The sequence below is a fragment of the Musa acuminata genome, chromosome BXJ1-3, assembly GCF_036884655.1.
Source record: "Musa acuminata AAA Group cultivar baxijiao chromosome BXJ1-3, Cavendish_Baxijiao_AAA, whole genome shotgun sequence".
NCBI classification, from domain to species: Eukaryota; Viridiplantae; Streptophyta; class Magnoliopsida; order Zingiberales; family Musaceae; genus Musa; species Musa acuminata.
In genome coordinates this window covers 11538961-11559993 of record NC_088329.1, presented here as the reverse complement: position 1 = coordinate 11559993, position 21033 = coordinate 11538961, and the positions used below count along the sequence as shown (strand labels likewise).

The 21033-nt window shown below is 41.2% G+C and overlaps 2 protein-coding genes across 3 annotated transcripts; one reads left to right on the top strand and one right to left on the bottom strand.

Annotated features, from left to right (window-relative positions):
• Window positions 1–1081: 1081 nt before the first annotated feature.
• Window positions 1082–2532, bottom strand: LOC103973398 (lysM domain receptor-like kinase 3). The gene has a single exon (XM_009387951.3). It carries the CDS (start codon window positions 2466–2468, stop codon window positions 1182–1184), a length of 1287 nt encoding a protein of 428 aa, XP_009386226.2. The 5' UTR covers window positions 2469–2532; the 3' UTR covers window positions 1082–1181.
• A 2265-nt stretch (window positions 2533–4797) lies between these two features.
• Window positions 4798–13853, top strand: LOC135584864 (OVARIAN TUMOR DOMAIN-containing deubiquitinating enzyme 12-like). 2 transcript variants are annotated; one of them, XM_009387956.3, is made up of 12 exons: window positions 4798–5008; window positions 6876–7055; window positions 7143–7229; window positions 7325–7491; window positions 8393–8466; window positions 9106–9160; window positions 10863–10937; window positions 11024–11097; window positions 11199–11247; window positions 12671–12755; window positions 13063–13119; window positions 13383–13853. In XM_009387956.3, the coding sequence occupies exons 2-12, from the start codon at window positions 6914–6916 to the stop codon at window positions 13442–13444; spliced, it is 927 nt and encodes a 308-aa protein (XP_009386231.2). In that variant the 5' UTR covers window positions 4798–5008; window positions 6876–6913; the 3' UTR covers window positions 13445–13853. The 2 variants fall into 2 exon arrangements, with proteins under 2 accessions (XP_009386231.2, XP_064981688.1); XM_065125616.1 differs by having other exon boundaries at window positions 4800–5008; window positions 6783–7055.
• The last annotated feature ends 7180 nt before the right edge of the window (window positions 13854–21033 follow it).

Below are 21033 nucleotides of genomic sequence, written 5' to 3'. Positions count from 1 at the left end.
TTTACTCTTTATTCGTCTCCTCTATAAGTCCTTCGACAACCATTCGAACAATAGGATCCACTATTTGTCATTGCATCCACCAACGACCCTTACGAGGGTTATTCGTTTTTGTCAGAATCATTATCGGTTGGATCGAGAAGGATATTTACATCCATTTATCGAGTGATCTTATAAAATATTAAAAGTTCTTAAAATGAGATAGGAAATAGTGAAATAAGCTTATGATTCACCATCCTTTTTTACTATTAATAACCTATTAAAAATAATAAAAATAATCTATTAAAAATAATAAAGTTGATGATAAGCTCATTGCGGATGATGCTTATCATCAACTTTGCTCGTTACTAGTGCCATCGATGCTTGTGCAACAACTTCTCAACACTCATCGTAGGTGTAATCGGCATCACCAATATCACTTGATATCGTCCGACCCCACTCATCACCCTCTTGACGTTGTCCTTTGATTACGAAAAAGAGAAGGAGGAGGAAGGAGAAGAATAAGAGGAAGAAGAAAGTATTTATATGAATGATTTGAAAATATTATATAATTTTAAAATAAGATCATAAATAATAAAAAGATTGTAAATAATAATCTCCATAGTTAAAAGGGAGTTAAGAATATAAATCTCTTTTTTGAGAATTATCCTTTTATGTCCAATAGCTAAAATACCTATAGTAACTTACTTACCTTTTTTTCCTCCCTTTTTTTATCCTTTTTCCCATGGATTGAATAAATTAATATTTTCTTAGTATAATTAAAAATGCTTTAACATAATATAAAAAGATCATCAATATAATATTTTTAAAAATTATATATTTATATTATTAAATATTTATATAATATAAAATATATAAAAATAAATATATCTGGACCGATTCACCAACGACCCGAAAACGGAAGGGAAAGAGAGGGATTGATGACTCACCGTATCCTATTCATCAACCATTTTTTAGTTCTCTCGTTCTTTTGCACGGTATAAACCTCCCGAATGGACAACATAACAGATCCCTCCATTCCTTTTCTCGCCTCATCCACGGCGGCTCGAGTCATAATCAATTTGTGTTAGCCAACAAAAAAACATATATAACGAGTCGATGGAATCTGAAATTAAATAAGAGGCAAAAAGACAAAAAAAAGGACCGACTCGCTGCCAGCCTGCCACTCCCGTCACCTCTGACTCTCACCGCGGGGCCATCGACACGGAGAACTCCGTCGGGGGCTTCACCGTCTCCGCCCACGCCTCCGAATCTAGAAAGAGCTTCGACACCCTCCCAGCCACCCACGTCATGTCCGGCCGCGCCGCCGCCTCCGCCTCCACGCACTGCAGAGCCACCTGGATCAGCGCCTCCGCCGTCTCCACCGGGTACGAGTCTCGCAGCCTCCGGTCCACCCACTGCCTCATCCTCCCTCGCCGTTCCCCCTCCTCCTCCGCACCGATCACCTCCCTTGCCGTGTCGATCAGGGAAACCCGCTGGAATTCGCTCCCGTCCCCCCTGCCCATGCTGAACTTGAGCGGCTCGTCGCCGGAGATGAGCTCCAGGAGGACGACCCCGAAGGCGAACACGTCGGACCGCCGGGAAATGCTCCCGCCGGCGAGCAGCTCCGGCGCCATGTACCCCCTGGACCCCTCGATCCGCATCCGGCGGCTGCCCGTCCTCCTGATCCCCGGCGGCGGCGGGGTGATCGAGTCGGCCTTGCCGTCCTCTTCGGCGGTGGCGGGGGGGATTTCGTCGGCGAGATCGGCGGCGCCGAAGTGGCAAATTCTTGCACGGAAGCCGGGTTCCGTGACGAGGACGGAAGAGCTCTTGAGCCGGTTGTGGATGGAGGAGTGGAGGTGGATGTACTCGAGGCCATGGGCGAGGTCGGAGGCGACCTGCATCCTGGAGATCCAGGTGGACAGCGGCGTGAAATTAGGGTTCCTCTGGTTGCGGAGGCAGTCGGTGAGGCTGGCACCGGGGGCAAATTCGTGGACGACGTAGACGTGGTCGCCGGCAAGAGAGGCGCCGAGGAGGTGGACGAGGCTGGAGTGGTGGGACCTGGCGAGGGCGGCGAGGCGGGCGGGCAGGGCGGCTGGGTCGGGGCCGTGGAAGCGTCGCTGGAAGACGACGGCGTCCTTGCCGCGGAGGGAGCAGCGCCAACCGGATTTCGCGGCCGGGAGGCGGTTGGAGTGGAAGTTCCCCGTTGCGGAGCAGAGCTCGGAGAAGGTGTAGAGAACGGGGGGATCCGGGAGGGCCTCACGAAGGGAGGTGAGGCTGGATACGGAGGATGAGGAGGCCTTGGAGCCGGAGGAGGGGAAGGAATTGAAGGGGACGGCCGCAACGGTACGGGGTAGGCGGGGGTCGCTACTGGAGCCGGTGGGGAAGCCACTGGATGAGGTGGCGACGGCGGAGATGGCGGCAGAGGATGATCGGGACCTCGTTCGCGGCCTGGGCTCGGTGGCGAGGGTAGCGGATTTGGTCTTGCACATGGGGCGGAGAACATCGAAGGCGGCTGCCCAAATCGCAGGGGATTGCGACCTTGGAATTTGGGAAGGTCGATTATATATATATATATATATATATATATATATATATATATATATATATATATATATATATATATATATATATATCGAGCTAACAAAATTCAGATGTTACTTAGCTCGTTAAAACTCGGTTCGATAAAATTAGAAGGACCAAATTCCAAAAGATAACGAGGCTCGGTTCCAACTCACACAAAGCTTCTCATAGATATAGTCATCGTCACCATGGGTCGGCGCCCATTCCTGTCTCTCTGTCTTCCTCTTTCTCCAAAAGTTCCTCGAGAGGCACAGCCTAGTCTCGAGAGTCAAAAGAGAAGTTTCAATCCTCTAGCGTTGTTTACACTGTTCTTAAGCTTGCTTGCCCCTTGCTAGTCCTCAAGCACTAATCCAGTCCTCCTTCCACTCAACTAACAGAGGACAAGGCTTCCAAGTTTTCCTCACACGAGTCCTTTGCTGCACATCATACGGCGGCACAGTGTGTCAGCAATAATTGCACTAGTCATTTTTATGGGCATCTTTGTCGACGAAACAACATCAGGAGGTATAAGGAGTCAAAACCCATGGCGTCAAGGGACTTGGTTGGTGGCCGACCCCAGCTGTTCTTGGGATGAACACACCAAGTGACTCTATGGATGTGAGAGCATATACTGTAGCCGAAGACGTCTATATACGTATATATAAGGGAAAACAACATGTGATGGTTTGCATCGATAAGTACACGAGTTAAAAATGCCCGTCTGACCTATATGTCCCCTTAGTCCAGTAAATTAGTGCCGTATCTAACACTCAAACCAGTAAATTAAATATGGATGCTTAAATTTAAATCATTTTTAATATATATATATATATATATATACTCATTTGGAATCAAATTAAAGAATATTCAAACTGTGGTAAGATTTTTTATCGGTGGAGAAAATAAAAGTATAATTCCGTGGAAAAAAAAAAGAAGTAAAAATGATGTCATTGCACGTGCTACCGTTCCCGTAGGGCCAGGGAAAGCCGAGGTGCAACTTGAGGCCACAGCTTTTTCTTCCCACGTTATCCTTGGGGTCTCTGTCGATCTCGAAGCCATCGAAGACGTGTACGCCATGAGCTCCCATTCGGAGGTAGTCTCTCATCACCATGCGTCAGGAAGCACAACGCGATGTATGGCCTCGGCTTAGCCTCTCAAGAGTGGACCTGTCTCCTTGCGATCACACCTGATGCGGCCTGCACCTGTTTAAGCCGTGGCGTCGGGGTCGTCGCGGCTTGGTTCGGGTCCGGAAGGCGGTGATCTCTGTGGGGGCGTTCCTCGGGGTCTCCCGGCGGTCGAGCACGGTGGTTCGGGTCGGGACGTCGGGTCAGCCGCAGCTCGGGTCGGGACGTCGGGTCGGCAGGTCGGCCGCAGCACCTGAAGAGTCGACCGTCTGGTACCTGCACAAAGGTCGGGCCGAGGCGCTCGGCCCGACCCCTCCGACGGCTAAGTTAGCGATGTGGAGGGGGTTTTGGAGGAAGAGATGGCTCCATACAAGTGTGGAGTGTGAGTGTGTCCCCCCCCCCCTTCCTCTTAGCATGCGAGGGTATTTATAGGGGAGGTTTGATGTTACCTGACGTAGCTGTCTGCAGGGCAGGACTGTACCTTTGGTGGCGTCTGACATTGCCACTGGGGCTGTGTGGGAGGCCGAGCTGCTGCAGGGTATGGCGAGCCTCGGGCAGTGTGTCACCCAGGGGATGCTATCATGGCGTGTCACATCACCATTTTTGCCCCTATCAACACCTTTTCCACCGTCATAAGCCACCTCCAGCTTTCACAACTCCTATCAAAGCTAAACAAGAAAAAGCACATCAAAGTCAAACCATTCATACAAATAACATTCCGTAACCTATGAGATTACTGTGGTTGCTCTCAGTATGTCAAAATCTGTTGTACTCTGGTAATTGTCGTGCGGGTCGTTTTTCCGAGTCGGAAGTGCGACCCAAGTCGTTCGACCGGGATTACGCGCATCAGATACTTCCATCGGAGCCGTCCGTTTGAGACGGGACAGTCGGTGGTGATCCGCCCCTTGGGGTCCGTGGAGGCACGCCCTTCGGCAAGAAGAGCTCCGCGAGAGTGGGTCCCTCCACTGACGACCGTCAGGATGGGGTCGGACGGCAGAGATTCCCTGTGATGGGAACCAACGGACGAGCCGCGTCGGGTTCTGCACGGGGCCCGCGCCCTGCGGAATCTAGTCCGTACACGCGTCTCCACGAGGCGTGTACGGCCCGAGACCGAACGACCCCCGTATCGCCATCGGGGAAATGAAGTGGTGGAGACGAAACCGGGGCGAACGCGGAACCGGTGCGCCGCTCCCATCCGCCAATTCCCGTCGCTCTCTTGTCACTGCTCGCTTCGTTCCGCTGTGGCGACGCGAGGCCGTGTTGTCCGCTCCGTTTAAGCATCCCAGAACGTTCTCGATTCAAGACATACAGATTGATTCGTATCCTCGCTCGTTTGCTATTATTGTGTAAGCCTCTGTTTCAGGATGGATTAGTGTGCTTTTAATCTGAAATCAATCGCATCGTGGGTTTCCAATGGATGACGGCAAATCGATCTGCAGTTTACTCGTTTAAAAAGCTTGGGAACGATGGATACTGATTACGATTTCCTCGAGTCTATTTGTGTCTTCGCTATTATTGAGACGTAATATTTGTCATATTAACTGTATCTGGTGATGTTTTCTTTTGCTTTAGCTGCTCTCTCTCTCTCTGTCTCTGCTACTTTTCAGATTTGAGTGGATTATATTAATATGTCGTTAGATGTTTCAGCTCGAATCATATCCGACTTAAAGAATCATATCTAGCTTTGAGTCCATTTTTTGGATTTGAAGTGCTACAATTTGATGAATCCTATCTGTTACTGAATTATTCCTCAGGTTTCGGTTTCAGTTCCAGCCCTTATTCTTGGCATTTAGACCTATTTTACAGCACGAAGAACGATCGCAGTATCCTATCAGATCACATTTCAGACTCTTTTATGAAGTTCTATTACTGGTCATCTCCTTGTTGACCTTGAATTGCTGGTGGCATCCTGCCCCTCTTGTTTTTTCCCCTTTTTATTTGTTCATGTCCTCTATTTTTCCCTCTTTCTTTCCTTTTTCTTAATATAAAGAAGATGAATGGGATGGGGACATTTCAACCATTTGTGCCTTTCAAGAACCAGCGATTTAATTTTCTAACAGCTTCTCTAAACTGCATCCAAAGAACATGGCACATGTGGTGGCATGTCAAGACTTATGTTAGATGCTTATCATCAAAGTAGTTGTTAATATAATAATCAGTAGCTATTGGAGCAACCTTAAGATGGACTTATTATAATTAGCAACAGCCCAACTTAAACCATAGTTTAGGCACCTAAGCAGTAGCCAAGGTAACTAACTCAACAAAAGTTGCTCCTTCAATAATAATTTGATGTGGTAGTAGTATTTACTTGTGTTCATGGTCCATGAGGTGTTAAGCTGTTGGCCTTGTGCCGACACTGTTGTGTTTGAAATTAAAAAGTTCCTATAACATGATCATTTCTGAATAGCATACAGGAGCAAGTTCGCATGTCTTTGTAATCCAACACAATTGTCATTTTTTAGATTAAGTTTTGTGATTGTTTCTTGATTTTGTTAGATCTTCTGTTATTCCTAAAATCATTCTCCCATAAATAGGGTAATGAATAACTAAAACGATTTGACATATTTTGAAGTCCAGGTGTAAACTTTAAGGAAATTTTGCAAGAATCATGAAAATCTATGCCATGAATGTCCACATATCTCAAAATAACAGTGGTTACCTGTTTCTGCTAACTCATTGCTTATTATATGTTGATTTCATATCGGTGGTGGAAAAGTTTAACAGAACCCTAGTAAGATGTATTTAATCTTACAATAATTCTCCTACTCATTCAACAAAAAAGCCGCTGAACTCAGATGGCATACTGGTCTTTCTAACTAGTGAGTTTTCCCCAAACTTTATTCATGCTGAGAAGGAACCAATTCATAATCACATTATCATTCGTTGAAAATTTCTACTTCAATGGTGAATCTAGTAAGCACATCATGTATGGGAGTGATCCAGATTCATGTCACTCGGTAATGAAGCTTATGTTTATTCTATTCAAATGGCCATATGTCTATACATGCCTTTCAACTCCTCAATGTATGATGCAGATTATCTTGATTCATCTTTTACTTTACATTCAATTTGGACTGATTTAATGTGCCTATCTACTTAGCATTAGTGCCCCTGATGCAGGGAATGAATTCTACTAATGATACTAGGAAATTTCCACGACAGCTGAAATATTTTTTGAGCTACAATAAATAATTCTAGGAAGGGTAATTTCAGATTACCTTTGCTGGCACACTATTGTGATTGTGTATCAGATGGCTACGTATGAGCAAGACTCTGAAGTTTATTGGTGGGGAATTGATTTTTTTCATGGTGAGTTTTTTCCAAACCCTTCATATTCAGGAAGCACCACTGAGCAGGATTCCAGCCTTAATGGAAATAGTTATATTAGACAAGGTTTGTTGATGCAGACCATGCTACTTTGGAGAATGAGATGATTGTATGCACTTGTAGTAAAACAAATTTCTTTGGTTGTTGATGCAGATGCTTCTGCAACTGCACATGAATATGAGGAGCATACACAAGCATCTTTTTTTACACATGATTTGTTTGACCCATACTGTAGTTCAGGTAGTAAGATAAATGAACTTCCTCGAGTTAGTTGAAATTTTAATGGTATATTTTGATTTATTACGTCATGAAGTAATTAATGCTCGTTTATGTAGGGATTAAGGATGGCCAAGAGGAGATGGATGACACCAAACCTTCTAGTTCATGTTCCAGTCCTGCAAGAAACTCTTATGAGGAAGGGTATTCGTTGGACGTTACCGATGAATTTTCTTTTGTAGATGGTGAAGTTGGCAGAAGGTTAAATCAGATGGTCCCTGTCCCTGTAAGTTTATTTATTTTTTTTAAATTCCAATCTTCTTTAACATTCTAAAGAATGATTCTATTGTGTTATTTGTATTTCATGTTTTTCAACTGTTTCATCTGCTTCTTATGGGGCAAGATAACATTTTAAACTAATTTGTACGTGTCATTTAATATGAAAGTTCTGCATTGATTACTTTAGGTTGTCAATGGTTAAAATAAGCAGTGATATTTGCAAGAATATATATTAAGGCTCCCACTTAGTTTGTATGGCTAGTTATTTTTATCGCGAAACAAATGTGATCATTCAGCATGACATCAACAAGAATAATTAATGACAAGATTTAGTTAGGTTACCACTTCAACCAAAAGCTTAATTTAATGTGAAGGGACCCGACATATTTAAACAATATTCTCTCTCACATTCAAGCCAATTTAAGGATTAAGCGATTTGAAAGTGGATACAAGGACCCAAGTATAAGGTGGAAGCTTAAACCTCGTGTGAAGATCTGTATATGGGTAATAAAACACTAGGTGAAACATAAAGAGGAGCAAATCAAAGATTCATGTGCGAGACCTGCTGCAATAGCATGATCAAATTTTTGTTAGGAGAACCACTTTGACCAAAAGTTTGAGCTGATAGTAAAGATCTTAACTTATATTTTATCCCTGTTACTTGAAGATGACCTCCACTCTAATGCATCATCTGAAAACTCTGATGCACAACTTTTTCTCTATTAATCTAGCACAGATGACATGCTACACTACAAAATTAGCTGACTGCCGAGGTATGCTAGCCATGTATTATTTTCTTTTGGAACAAATCCAGGTTAACATGTCAGTGCCACATTTGTTTATCTGTTTATTTATTTACTTCTTGTTATTTATGATCCCATAAGATTATTGTCATCTGGTTTTGGCAGCATGTTCCTAAAATCAACGGAGAAATTCCTTCTGTTGATGAAGCCACTTCTGATCATCAAAGGCTACTAGAGAGGTATGGCCTGTTAACTTGGTATTATGTATACCACACAAATCGATCTAGTAAGTTTGATTTACATATGCATACCAAATGAACCAAATGATAGGGATAAAACAGCGCTAGTAATTAAATACATAATAACATATGTGATTACCTTGATATTTATTTAGATTGTTAATATTGTGAAGTTGTGAAACATTAAAAAAATAGCTGTTAACTAAGACATCCTTATTCATTAGGAAATAAGTGACCATCTAACAACATAATGCTCAAAATATGTAAAAAAATGTATCAAGAAATTGTGATAAATTAAACAGTTAATTTGTATTCTTCTGCGTAACATCATTAAATAATATGTTTGGAACTGCATTTTATCATATTTAAAATATACTATTAAAAGAAAAAGTCTTCCTAAAAAAATATCTACATATGGAAATTTGTTAACGATTTAGAGAATCATATACTTTGAGAAAGTATCTTCATGGATTCAAGAAATATTTTATAAATCGGGCTATTACCCATGTTCAATTAGTTTATGAGCATACAGAAGTATCAATTTTTCATTATTTTGCATGCTTAAAGTCATGCATCTCTAAGAAGTTAATTTCATGTTCTAATCTTTTTCTACGTGATCATTGGTTGTTTATATCGCAGGTTGCAATTATATGACTTGGTTGAGCGTAAGGTCCAAGGAGATGGTAACTGTCAGGTTAGTCATAACAATTTATTTGTTGAAGTAAATGTCATGATTGTGCCTAGGGAAGCCTATTGCCAATATGCTTGCCAATTTAGCTTTTCTTCGAGGACAATGCTTCTCGACTGATTTGTGGAACCAGTATGTATTTGTTCCTTTCCCTTTTATTGTTCTACCAGTTACTTTAATGTTCTCATTTTCAGTGGACTAGTTCTAAATATTTGACGATTAGATTTTAAATCAAGATCAGGCTTGACCCAATTGATGTATCTTAAGTTCTGGAAGATAAATATTAAAAAACAGAAAATTTGCAAAGTAGTGGAAGAAAAAGAGAAAAATTAACAATATCATGAAATATAGACAAAAGGTCATTGTAGAGCCAGTAAACTGTACACTTGTGGATTATGGTTTGCCCAAAATATTTTGATAAAAAACAATATGGAATTTTCATCAATAAATAGCAATATGAGACCAGGATGTCTAAATGCAGGCATTAAAATTTGTGGGTTAGTTTCAATGAATATTTTATCTGAAGCAGCCAAATTGGAAGGATTGCTCTATATATAAAGAGCCTAAGGTGTAAAAAATGTATATTTAAGAAGAGTGGTTAATGTAAGTTGAGGTTTCTCATTGTTAGACATGTGTCCTACATATTTGCCTTCCTCTTCTGCTTAGGATTGATCAAGATTCCAACATAATGTAGACCTTTCATGTCGTGAATATTGAAGGAACTAGACAATTTCTATTTGTCAAATTCCAATCATATCAGCTGAACCTAATGATTGGTTAAATTTGCACAATTTATAATCCTTAGTTTTGACCCTCAAATGAAGTGGATGATGGATTGAATTCATCATAAGCTTGATAGCTTAATGCCAGTAACTTGGGCTTGGCAGATGGCTTGCACCCTGTTCTATTTGTTGGACCGATAGGTCCATTGGACTGGGCTGTAACACAATCTCCATTGACTTTGGCCAATTTCTGAGACAAGTCCATTTGATGAAAATGCTGGTGTTGAGAAACGGGCCATATGGACCTATAAGCTTACTGACATTCTATTTTGTTTCCTTTTAATAATCAATTAGTGACAATTTTGGAGTTGATATTGAGTACTATAACCTTGTACTTAGAGTACTGATAATTAATAAATTTCATTTTTTTTGGTTAATGATCCTTTAGGGCATATAAACAATGCCTTATTTCTCTTCCTATGAACAAGGTCCTGCAGTTCCAATCGAAGTATCTGGGCTATTAGTATTTTATTAAAATTTTTTATGACAATTTGATCTTTTTCTGGAAATATTTATGGGGAATCAGTGAAAAGATTTTCAAATATGCTGACGGCAAATATGTGGGACTAAAAGGTTGCTGTTATAGTTAAAAAAGAACAGGGATCAGATAACCAGAAAAAAATTATATAGTTGAATTCTATCATCTCTTAGGCATACAACTTGGTAATGATAAAGACTTTTGCTGGCTACCCAGATATCCAACTTTTTGCTCTGTTGATGCAAATAGTTATTTGAAGAATACACTATGACCTGTCACAGTATAGGTCCTGATAGGACAAGACTTGACTTAACTGGCGGTTCACTAAGAAACTGCTCCTAATAAAAATTGGCCCTTACCTGAAATGGACATTTTTGGTTCACAATCAAAATTTGAGATTATAATTTTTTTCCCGCAATACCTGACATTATTGAAGAACATGTTCCAGTTTCGAGCGCTATCTGACCAATTATATCGAACACCTGAGCACCATGAGTTTGTGAGGCAGCAAATCATTGGTCAGGTTAACTTTTCATTCTATTGATTTTCTTTCAATATTTTAGACCTATGATGTCTTTAAATTGACATGCCTTTTCTCATTGTTTTTAGCTTAAATCTCACCCTGAGATTTATGAGGGATACGTTCCAATGACATATGGTGAATACCTGAATAAGCTTTCAAAGTAAGTATTATTCTTTAAGGTTCTAGGACTTCATTCTAATATGCTGTTCTATAAAACATTACTTTTTTAATAATTTGCTTGATTTGCAATGTCATATGCAGGCTTGGTGAGTGGGGTGATCATGTAACGTTGCAGGCAGCTGCAGATTCGGTATCATATTCTTCTTTCTTTTATTCTGCTTTTATTTTCTGATTCCTTTCAATTCTGCTTTTAATCGAGTTATATTGGAAACCTTCATTAACTATTTCTTTTATGATAAATTTCATTATCTGCCAAAGGTTGACTGTGAAAAAGAGCTAAAATTTGTTTGTAGTTAAAAGTTAGTTTTTTTGGATGTGCTATTTGGAGATGATTTTGGAAACTTTTGCCTGACTCGTACCAATGCCACTATCTTTCGATTGATGCTTCCACCATATTGAGAAGCTCATCTTTTAGCTTAACCTTTCTATGCACTTGTGTGGATCTTGTGGAGGAGCATGATTTTGGCTGGTACTCAGTAAGACTGGTTTTTGGACAAGTGAGTTTGTGGAATTATTTTAGAGCTGAAATCTGGAGTTTTTAGGCAGATGCTTCCATCTGTTAAAAAAGCTCCATCTATGCAGCAGACGTGCAATGTGGATCTGTTGGCCGATTGTACTCTTCCGACAAATAGTTAAGAACTGCCGTTTCCTTCCCCCTTTGAGGCTCCTCATTATTTGGTGTCAAATCATATTTTCACAAAATTGAATATAGAATGTAACTACTGAAAGGAATGAAACAAATGCTACTGAGCCTATTACTTGCTTGCAGGGATTATTAGCCATAGGTATCATAACTAGTGTTTATAAAAGGACAAGGGAGAGGAAGAGAGTAATGTACGAGATTTGCAATCCCTTTAGTTTGCCTATTTATTTATCTACTTGTGTACTCATGTAATGAATTCTTGTAATGAATGTTAGCCTTTCATTCAAATAGATAGGTACATAGTGCATGGTGTATATGAGATTTCCTTTCAGCACGTGTTTTCTCTCATCTTTAATTCTTAGCATCTTTCCAATATATCTCTTGTACAGAATATGTTCTCCATTTTTAATGATTATTGTTTTTGTTTGTTTGAGTGGAAAAGGTTAACCATGGACAAGCCTTGGGGTTATTCTATCAAAATGGTCACTCTCTCCTGATTTACAGTTTTCATCATGTCGGACCATGACTGTAATTTCACTGTTTCTATTTCTTATAAGGATTTAAATCTCTGTTCGATGCTGGTTTCGGTTATTTGTTGGGAAAGAAATACTTATCGATACGTATGCTTTAATACCGATCCTTGGTCGAACCGATAAGTACCAGTCAGTATACATCTGTCTGACTGGCATTTAAAACCTTGATTTCTTTGTTTCATGCATGTTAAGTGTTGAGGAGTAGCTAAGGGACAAACTTTATTGCATAATCCTGAGGTTGCATGTTTACATGTTGATATTTGCAGAGTTTGTTGACTGAGTTGTTAGTTTCTCTTTAGCTTCTGTAGCTTAGAGTGGACAGGCACTCCATTTTGATTTCTTGATATCTTCCTTTCTGTGGGCTTTCTGTTCTGCAGTATGGAGTCAAAATTTTTGTCATAACATCATTCAAGGATACTTGCTATATTGAGATTTTGCCAAGTGTTCAGAAGTCGATTCGAGGTACACCTGAAATTAGTGCTTTCTGCTGTATATTTTAGAATCTTTGTGGTGTTCAAATGTATTATACTAGCTTTTTTGCAACTCTGGAATACATCCTAATCATGTTGAGAATGGAGCTTATTAAGTGCGAAAACTAACATTTCGATTACGTTACATGTTTCCGAGGATGATCAAAGATATTTTCACTTGCCTATACCTACACAATCTCCAAATCTCTTGAACCCCACAAAAGCTTAAAGATTTTTTGTTTTGCATGCTTTTGTTTCTGGCCTGAGAGTAATAATGAAGTTTTTATGATTTGGTGCAGTCATTTTCTTGAGCTTTTGGGCTGAGGTGCACTACAACTCAATTTATCCTGAAGGAGGTGAGTGCATTATATTCTGTCTCAATAACCGTCCTATACTTTGCATCAGTTATAGAAGAAAAAAAAAAAAACAGAGAAAATAACTAAGACCTATGTTATAAAGAAGAGTGGAAATATAAAGAAAACACCCTGTGTTCAGTTCAGGCCAGAAAAAGCTTTGTTTTGTGCTCTCGATGGAAATTTGATGCGTCATATGGAGCAATTGGTTACTTGTTCTCTAAAGCAATTGGTTATTGTTTAATGGATTTGTTTTGGTGGTTCAGATCTCCCTATGGCAGACACGAAGAAGAAGAAGAAGTGGTGGAAGTTCGGAAATAAGCATTAAGGATGAAGAATTTGAGATTTTGAAGGGGTCAATTTGCATCCTTCTGAAGACAAAATCTTTATGTGATTTTGAAGGGGTCAATTCCCGGCTTCCCGCATTAAGTTCCTACAAGTCATGTCCGCCCCAGCAACTCTATTCCGATCCCCAGAATGTCGTTGTATGCTATAATATCTATGTGATTCTTGGGAAATTGCAGTTTATTTGACTCCGTCTTTACTTCTCCTCCTTACCATGGAGTGCTTCATGGTCGTCATAACTCTAGTCCATGATGAGGCAAAATCCCGTGTCCACATCCCAACCTCGTTTTGGTTCTTGCATGCCCTAACTCTATTTCCATCTTACTTCCTAGAACTTAAGTGAAGATCTTGGACGCACTCTTCTTTGATCAGATGAAACTTTTTCTTGTTAATTCTCATCAATGGTCCAAGTTATTCTTTTCTAGTTGGTTTATGTTAAAATGCACCTGTCGATTTGAATCACCTGTGTGTCATGAATTAAACTGTCCTTTGTGTTTGCTCATCTACTTGTATTTTTCAGATTTGTGATTTCTTTTTCTTTTTCTTTTTTTTTTTGGGTTGGCCTCCTTTGGTACTTACTTATGACACTCTTTTTAGATTAAAATAAAATAAATAAATAATTTGGACTTAGGTATTTTAATTAGATGTATTTATAATTTTATTTTAAAAAGAATAAACCAACTCACTAGATTTAAAATACTAAACCTATCCAATAACTACTTTTGACTTCATTACAAGAAAACAAGATAAAGTGCATTAGAATGTTCAAAAGTGGGCCCATTCAATACGCAAGACAGCACATAATTAAGCTTTGGTCAAAGTCTTTGAGGAGTTGACATCCAACAGAAAGACTAGTCAGAAAAAGGGGGCAAAGTTGAAAAAACGAAGAAATATGGAGCTTTTATCTTTATTCTGTTTCTTCCTCGGCACTCGACCACGGCTGTGCGAGAGGGAAGGCAAAGAAACGAGAAGCCTTTCTCGGTGATGCCCGTGGGAGATTGCAATATAGAGAACAAGGTCGAGGCGAGAGAGGGAGGGGGGAGTTGGTTGGGCGATGATGGAGAGGAAATTGGTGGCGGTCTGCGTGGCCGTGGGATTCCTGGGACTCCTCTCCGCCGAGGCCACGAGGATCAAGGTTACCAGCCCACATCTCCCTCCCTCTTTCAGTTCTTGTTCTTTGTCGTGTTATTCTTTGGTGGGGAGTTCTGTTTGTTGTGACTCGTTCTTGATCTTTCTCGGATCTGATGGTTAGCCTCTGAATTGGACCGGGAAGTTGGTCCTTTGGGCATTTTCTTCGAGATCGGGATTGATGGTGAACCTTTACACCGTTCGGTCCTGCCCGCAAGATCGTCCGAGTGGGCGCTCGGGCAGTGGAAGTCGTCCTCCCGTTTGGTCGATTTCGAACCTTACTTCCGGAATACGGTGGGGTTCGCCTTTGATCGATCGCCTCCTTGTCGCCTGTTCCAGCACACAGGTCGGGGTCGGGAGGGGATATCCCGATTTGACCTCTCCTCTCCCGGTGCTTGTTAGGCGATAGGTTTTTATACCCTTCACATGGGGACCAATGGTACCTGTCACATTTATGGCCACCGACATTTTAAGCGGCGAACTCGCTTCTCGTGTGGATATCGATCGTCCTCTATGCCTCGGCGCCGAACAATGGTGTCGCACTCAATCAACGTCGTTTTGGTCTAGTGGGGTGGTGTTGTACTCGGTCGGCACCATCCTGATTCTTACGGGGTGGCGTTGTACTCGGTCGGCGCCTTTCTGATTCTTGTGGGGTGACGTTGTACTCAATCGATGCTGTCCCGGTTCTTGCGGGTCGACGTTGTACTCGATCGACGTCGTCCTGGTTTTTATGGGGTGGCGTTGTACTCGGTCGGCGTCGTCTCGGTTTTTGTGTGGCAACGTTGTACTATGTCTGCGTCGTCGTACCCGAGGGGTATGGTGCCGATGTGGTCCGTCGTGCTGACTTTGATGCTCCTGGTTGGCGCTGATGTGGCTGTGAGCGATTGGTTATAGGACATGTTACCAGATTATACCCTATCATTCTCTCTCTCCCCCCCCAAAAGTAGCATGCAACGAGTCGCTCTTCGAGGGGCCTGGTGCATGGCACGGTGCGTCTTGCAAGTCGGGTCAATCATCATGTAGGGATTGGTGGTATGGTTGTTGGCCAGGGATTTCTAGGAATGAGTGTCGGTCACAGATGGGGTTTTTGAAAACAAATGTTGGAGTTCTGATTGGACGGGTGGTGTTGCTTGATACCGGGTGCAGTAGTTTGGATGTTGAAGATTGGTGGTGCCAAGTACCATGGCTTGGGTACTGAAGATTGATGGTGCCAAGTGCCGTGACTTGGGCACTGGGGTACTGATGCGGCCGAGCTCCATGGCTCGGGTACTGACGACTGATGGTGCCGAGTGCCGTGACTCGGGCACTGGAGTACTGATGCGGTCGAGCTCCATGGATCGGGCACTGACGATTGATGGTGCCGAGTATCGTGACTCATGCATTGAGGACTGATGTGACCGAGTACTTGCTAGTCATATGTGCCCTGCAAGCCAATCACGTGAGTGATGACACGTGTGACTTGACACACAATCTTTTTGGTTATTATATTTTGACATTTATCACTTTATATTACTTGTTATATATATATATATATATATATATATATATATATATATATATATATATATATATATATATATATATATATATATATATATAGTGATGTCATTGGATCTATACAATGAGAATCAGATCGTTATGAGATCACGATAATAAAATCGATTCGTCTTTAAACATCGATCCTAAATAATCCCGGTCATAGGTTACTCGAGAGGGATATCGAGATAACCGGACAGATTGGTGTGTTGTATACCCGTACATATGATGGATGCAGTTGGTCTCATAGTTGCTCGTGTGAGGATACTAGGGATATAATACAAGTGCTCATTAGGGAATGAATTCACTAATTGATCCGCTTACGGAATGTTGAATGATTGATGATGCCTTATTATCATTCCGCAGTCCTAGTGGTATATCTGGTCCTTAGACTTGAGATACCAAGGATGTCCTGTATGAGTGCTTCACTCTTTGATACCGGACTTATAGGTTTGAATGTCTCAGATCTAGTACAGTCGGTTATCAGGAGTGATAGTCAACCTTATGAAGGCTATTGAGTGTCGATAGAGGATCATCTACTCTCAGTGTCATGAGAAGAATGTCCAATGTGTTCTTGCTCGGATAAATCCTTGGCTAGGGTCATTCGGATTGAGAGAGAAAGAGTTCTCCAGGGGAATCAGATTAGAGTGAGACTCGAGTAGAAACCGTATGGATCTAACACCACCATACCCGGTATACGATCTCTAGGATATTAAATGGATGAGGGACTACAGGTACACGATAATTGAGGACAAACAGATCTAATGGATTGGATTCCCTTGTATTGTTTTGGGACTGCGGCGTAGTGGCATAGTACGTCCGTAGTCGATGAGTCGAGTGAATTATTATAAAGATAATAGTTTACTGAGCCAAAAGGAGTTCTGACAGGTATGACTCACGGTCAGCTCGATATTGAGCCTAAAGGGTCACACACAAATGGTAGACATTGCGATAAGTAGAGGTTCGGATATGAGATTTCCGCCGGAGCCCCTATCTTATTAGATATCCAATAAGCCCATGAATTATTGGATCCTATGAATGAGATCCAATAAGAGCTCATGAGAGATTATTGGATAGAGATCCACTAATCTAAGAGGCTTGGATAGTTGGATAGAGATCCAATACCCAATAAGGCAAGATCCATTAGGGTTAAGTTGATAGGGAACCTCTATAAATAGGAGAGAATTGGTGGTTTATAGGCAAGAGCATTTTTGGTTGCCTTCTCCTATTCTCCTCTCTCTCTCCACCTTAGAGCAGGCCTGAAATTTTGAGGAGCGTCATCGCAATCCTATTGTGTGGATCACCGCTAGAGAGGAGGGCACTTGACCTTCTTCACCCTCTCCTAGAGATCTGTAGGGATTCAGGTGATGGGGATATAAACAGGAATAACCTTTGTATATGAACAAATACTAGAAGACCATAATATGCAGTGGAATTAAATGGAACCACAATCAAATAGAACACCAAGATATACGTGGAAAATCCCTTCAATGTGAAGGGTAAAAACTACGGGGCAAACTAGAGATAATCTACTATGAAAATAATGAATATACAAATCTCAATATCTTGCCCTAAACCCTAGCAACAATCACAAGAGAATAACTGGGATACAAGGATCATGTCACTACCTACAATATCGAAAACCTCCCTAAGTAATCACAGCAAGAGTCTACTGTAGATTTGATCTAACCTGAGATGAGAACACTGTTAGATGATTGAGAACAGCCTCTCTACGTTGTCCTTGTCTTCTTCCCTTTCTTTCTCTTCATTTTCTGTCTTATTTTCCTCCTTTTCTTTGGAATCCCGTGGCTGTTTCTTCTCCCACGTTGCTGCCTTATTTATGCCTTTTTCTGCCTCCAAAACGCAGCTACCACACCCGCCTATTGTTAATTAGGGTTAGGTTAAGAGGGGGTGAGCTGTGGGCTGCCCAAGCCCACTATGGGCTGAATTTGTGGGCTACCAGCCCAACAACCTCCCCCTTCAGCCCATAAGGGAGGCTGTCCCATAACTCCTCAATGTGAAGCCATGCTGACCAGCTGTCGGTATATCTCCTATCTTTCTTTTGGTAAAGTTTTTATCAACATGTCTGCTCCGTTGTCATCTGTGTGAATTTTCTGAAGCTGCAACTGCTTCTCTTCAAATACATTTCGAATCCAGTGGTATCTAACATCTATATGCTTTGACTTGGAATGAAACATTGAGTTCTTACACAAATGGATGACACTCTGGCTGTCACAATGCACCATATAATTTTCCTGTTTCAGCCCCAATTCTTGTAAGAATTCTTTCATCCATAACATTTCTTTGCATACCTCTGTAGCAGCAATATATTCTGCTTCTATGGTGGAAAGAGCAATACACCTTTGCAACCTGGATTGCCATGACACAGCTCCCCCTGCAAAAGTAAGTACATAACCTGAAGTAGACTTTCTCGTATCTATATCTCTTGCCATATCTGCATCTGTGTAACCTGTCAACACATGTGGTCCACATCCAAAGCTTAAACAAACCTTAGAGCTCCATATGAGATATCTAAAAATCCACTTCACTGTTGCCCAGTGCTCTTTGCCTGGATTTGTAAGAAATCTGCTAGTAACACCAACTGCATATGCGATGTCTGGCCTCGTACATACCATTGCATACATTAAACTTCCAACTGCTGAAGCATAAGGAACCTTTTGCATTTTCTCCTTCTCCTCATCACTTGACGGACTCTGTTCTGAGCACAACTTGAAGTGACCTGCAAGAGGAGAACCAACTGGTTTTGCATTGCTCATACTGAATCTTTCCAATATCTTCTCGATGTATTTCTCCTGTGACAATCAAATCTTCTTATTTTTCCTGTCACGGGAAATCTGCATACCTAGTATTTGCTTTGCTGTCCCCATGTCCTTCATTGCAAAAGACTCACTCAGTTCCTTCTTCATTCTGTCAATTTTAGACATATCTTTTCCAAGAATATGCATGTCATCAACATAAAGTAAGAGAATAATAAAATCCTCACCAAACCATTTGATGAACACATAATGATCTGAAGTCGTTCTTTTGTATCCATTTTCTATCATAAATGAATCAAACTTTCTGTACCATTATCTTGGAGCTTGCTTTAGCCCATACAAGCTCTTCTTCAATTTGCAGACAAAGTTCTCTTTACCTTTAACTTTGAAGCCTTTTGGTTGCTCCATATAAATTTCCTCCTCCAAATCCCCACGAAGGAAAGCTGTCTTCACATCTAACTGCTCAACCTCCAAGTCCTGACTAGCAGCAATACCAAGAGCAACACGAATAGAAGACATTTTAACAACAGGAGAAAAAATCACTTCAAAGTCAATACCTTTCTTTTGACCAAAGCCTTTCACAATCAATCTAGCTTTGTACTTTGGTTGAGAACAATATTCTTGAGTCTTCAACCTGAAAACCCACTTGTTCTTCAAGGCCTTCATTCCATTTGGTAGTAGCACCAAATCATAAGTGTGGTTCTTCTGAAGAGCATCCATCTCTTCTTGCATAGCAACTAACCACTTCTCTTTCTGCTCACTTTCAATTGCTTCTTGATAACTCTCTGATTCACCTGCATTAGTAAGCATCACATACTCATATGTAGAGTATCTTCTGCAAGGTTGACGTTGTCTAGAAGATCTTCTCAACTGAGGTTTTGCTGGAACTTGCTCTCCTACTTCTTCTTGCTCAACATGTCCTGCAGGTAGATCAACATCAGGCTCTACACTATCTTCCTGCACATCTCCCCCATCACCCTGATATACTGGAGGAGTAATTGGGTCACAATCTGCTAATCCTTCTGTAGAAGTATTGGCTGGTGCCTTCTTCTTCAAATCTTCAAAAGTTTGATCCTCAAAGAAGACTACATCTCTGCTTCTAAACACCTTCTGCTTTTCTGGATCCCAAAGCCTGTAACCACAATGATCATGTGAGTAACCAAGAAAAATATATTCTTTAGTCTTACCATCCAGCTTGGACCTCTCATTATCTGGAACATGTGCAAATGCACGATAATCAAACACTCTCAAATGTTTGTAGGAAACATCTTTCCCTGACCATACATGCTCTGCAATATCACCATCTAGGGCTGTACATGGTGATAAGTTGATCACATCAACTGCAGTCCTCAAAGCCTCATCCCAAAACCTTTTGGGTAGCTTGGCCTGTGAATGCATACATCTGATCTTTTCCATGATGGTCCGATTCATCCTCTCTGCAATTGCATTATGCTGAGGTGTACCAGGAACTGTCATCTCATGTTGGATCTCATATGACCTGCAATAGTCATTAAACAATCATATATACTCACCACCATTATCTGATCTTATGCATTTCAATTGCCTTTCTATCTCCCTTTCAACCCTGGCATGAAACTCTTTGAAGACATTAATCACCTGATCTTTAGTCTTCAAAGCATAGGCCCAAACTTTCCTAGAAAAATCATCTATAAAAGTGATAAAATAAAGTGCACCACTTATATCAAGAACATCAACAGATCCACCATGAGTTTTTGTCCTCAAAGGACCACATACATCTGTATAAACACGGTCTAAGGCATGCAATTTTCTAGACAAAGTAGGACTAGCAAATGAAACTCTATGTTATTTACCTACCAAACAATCAATACAAGGGTTCAGATGTATATCTCTGAGGTCTGGTAATACCTCTCTCTTGGAAAGAGCTTGCAGCCCTTCTCGCTCATGTGTCCCAATCGCCTATGCCATAACTCCATGCTGAAGTCTTTTTCTGTAGCATTTAACTGCTCACCATAAGCTTTAGCCTGCAACCTGTACAAAGTATGACATTTCTTTCCATTAGCTATAATAAGAGAACCCTTACTGAGCTTCCATTGCCCTTTGTGAAATCTGCTATCATAGTCTTCATCATCTAGCCTTCCGATTGAAATTA

Bases quoted from the DNA above. Each gene is read 5' to 3' on its own strand.
- LOC135584864 (XM_009387956.3), top strand. From the start codon at position 6,914: ATGGCTACGTATGAGCAAGACTCTGAAGTTTATTGGTGGGGAATTGAT. The intron at 11,098-11,198 runs GTAAGTATTATT...TGTCATATGCAG, and splicing joins TACCTGAATAAGCTTTCAAA to GCTTGGTGAGTGGGGTGATC. The intron at 11,248-12,670 runs GTATCATATTCT...TCTGTTCTGCAG, and splicing joins TGCAGGCAGCTGCAGATTCG to TATGGAGTCAAAATTTTTGT.
- LOC103973398 (XM_009387951.3), bottom strand. From the start codon at position 2,468: ATGTGCAAGACCAAATCCGCTACCCTCGCCACCGAGCCCAGGCCGCGA.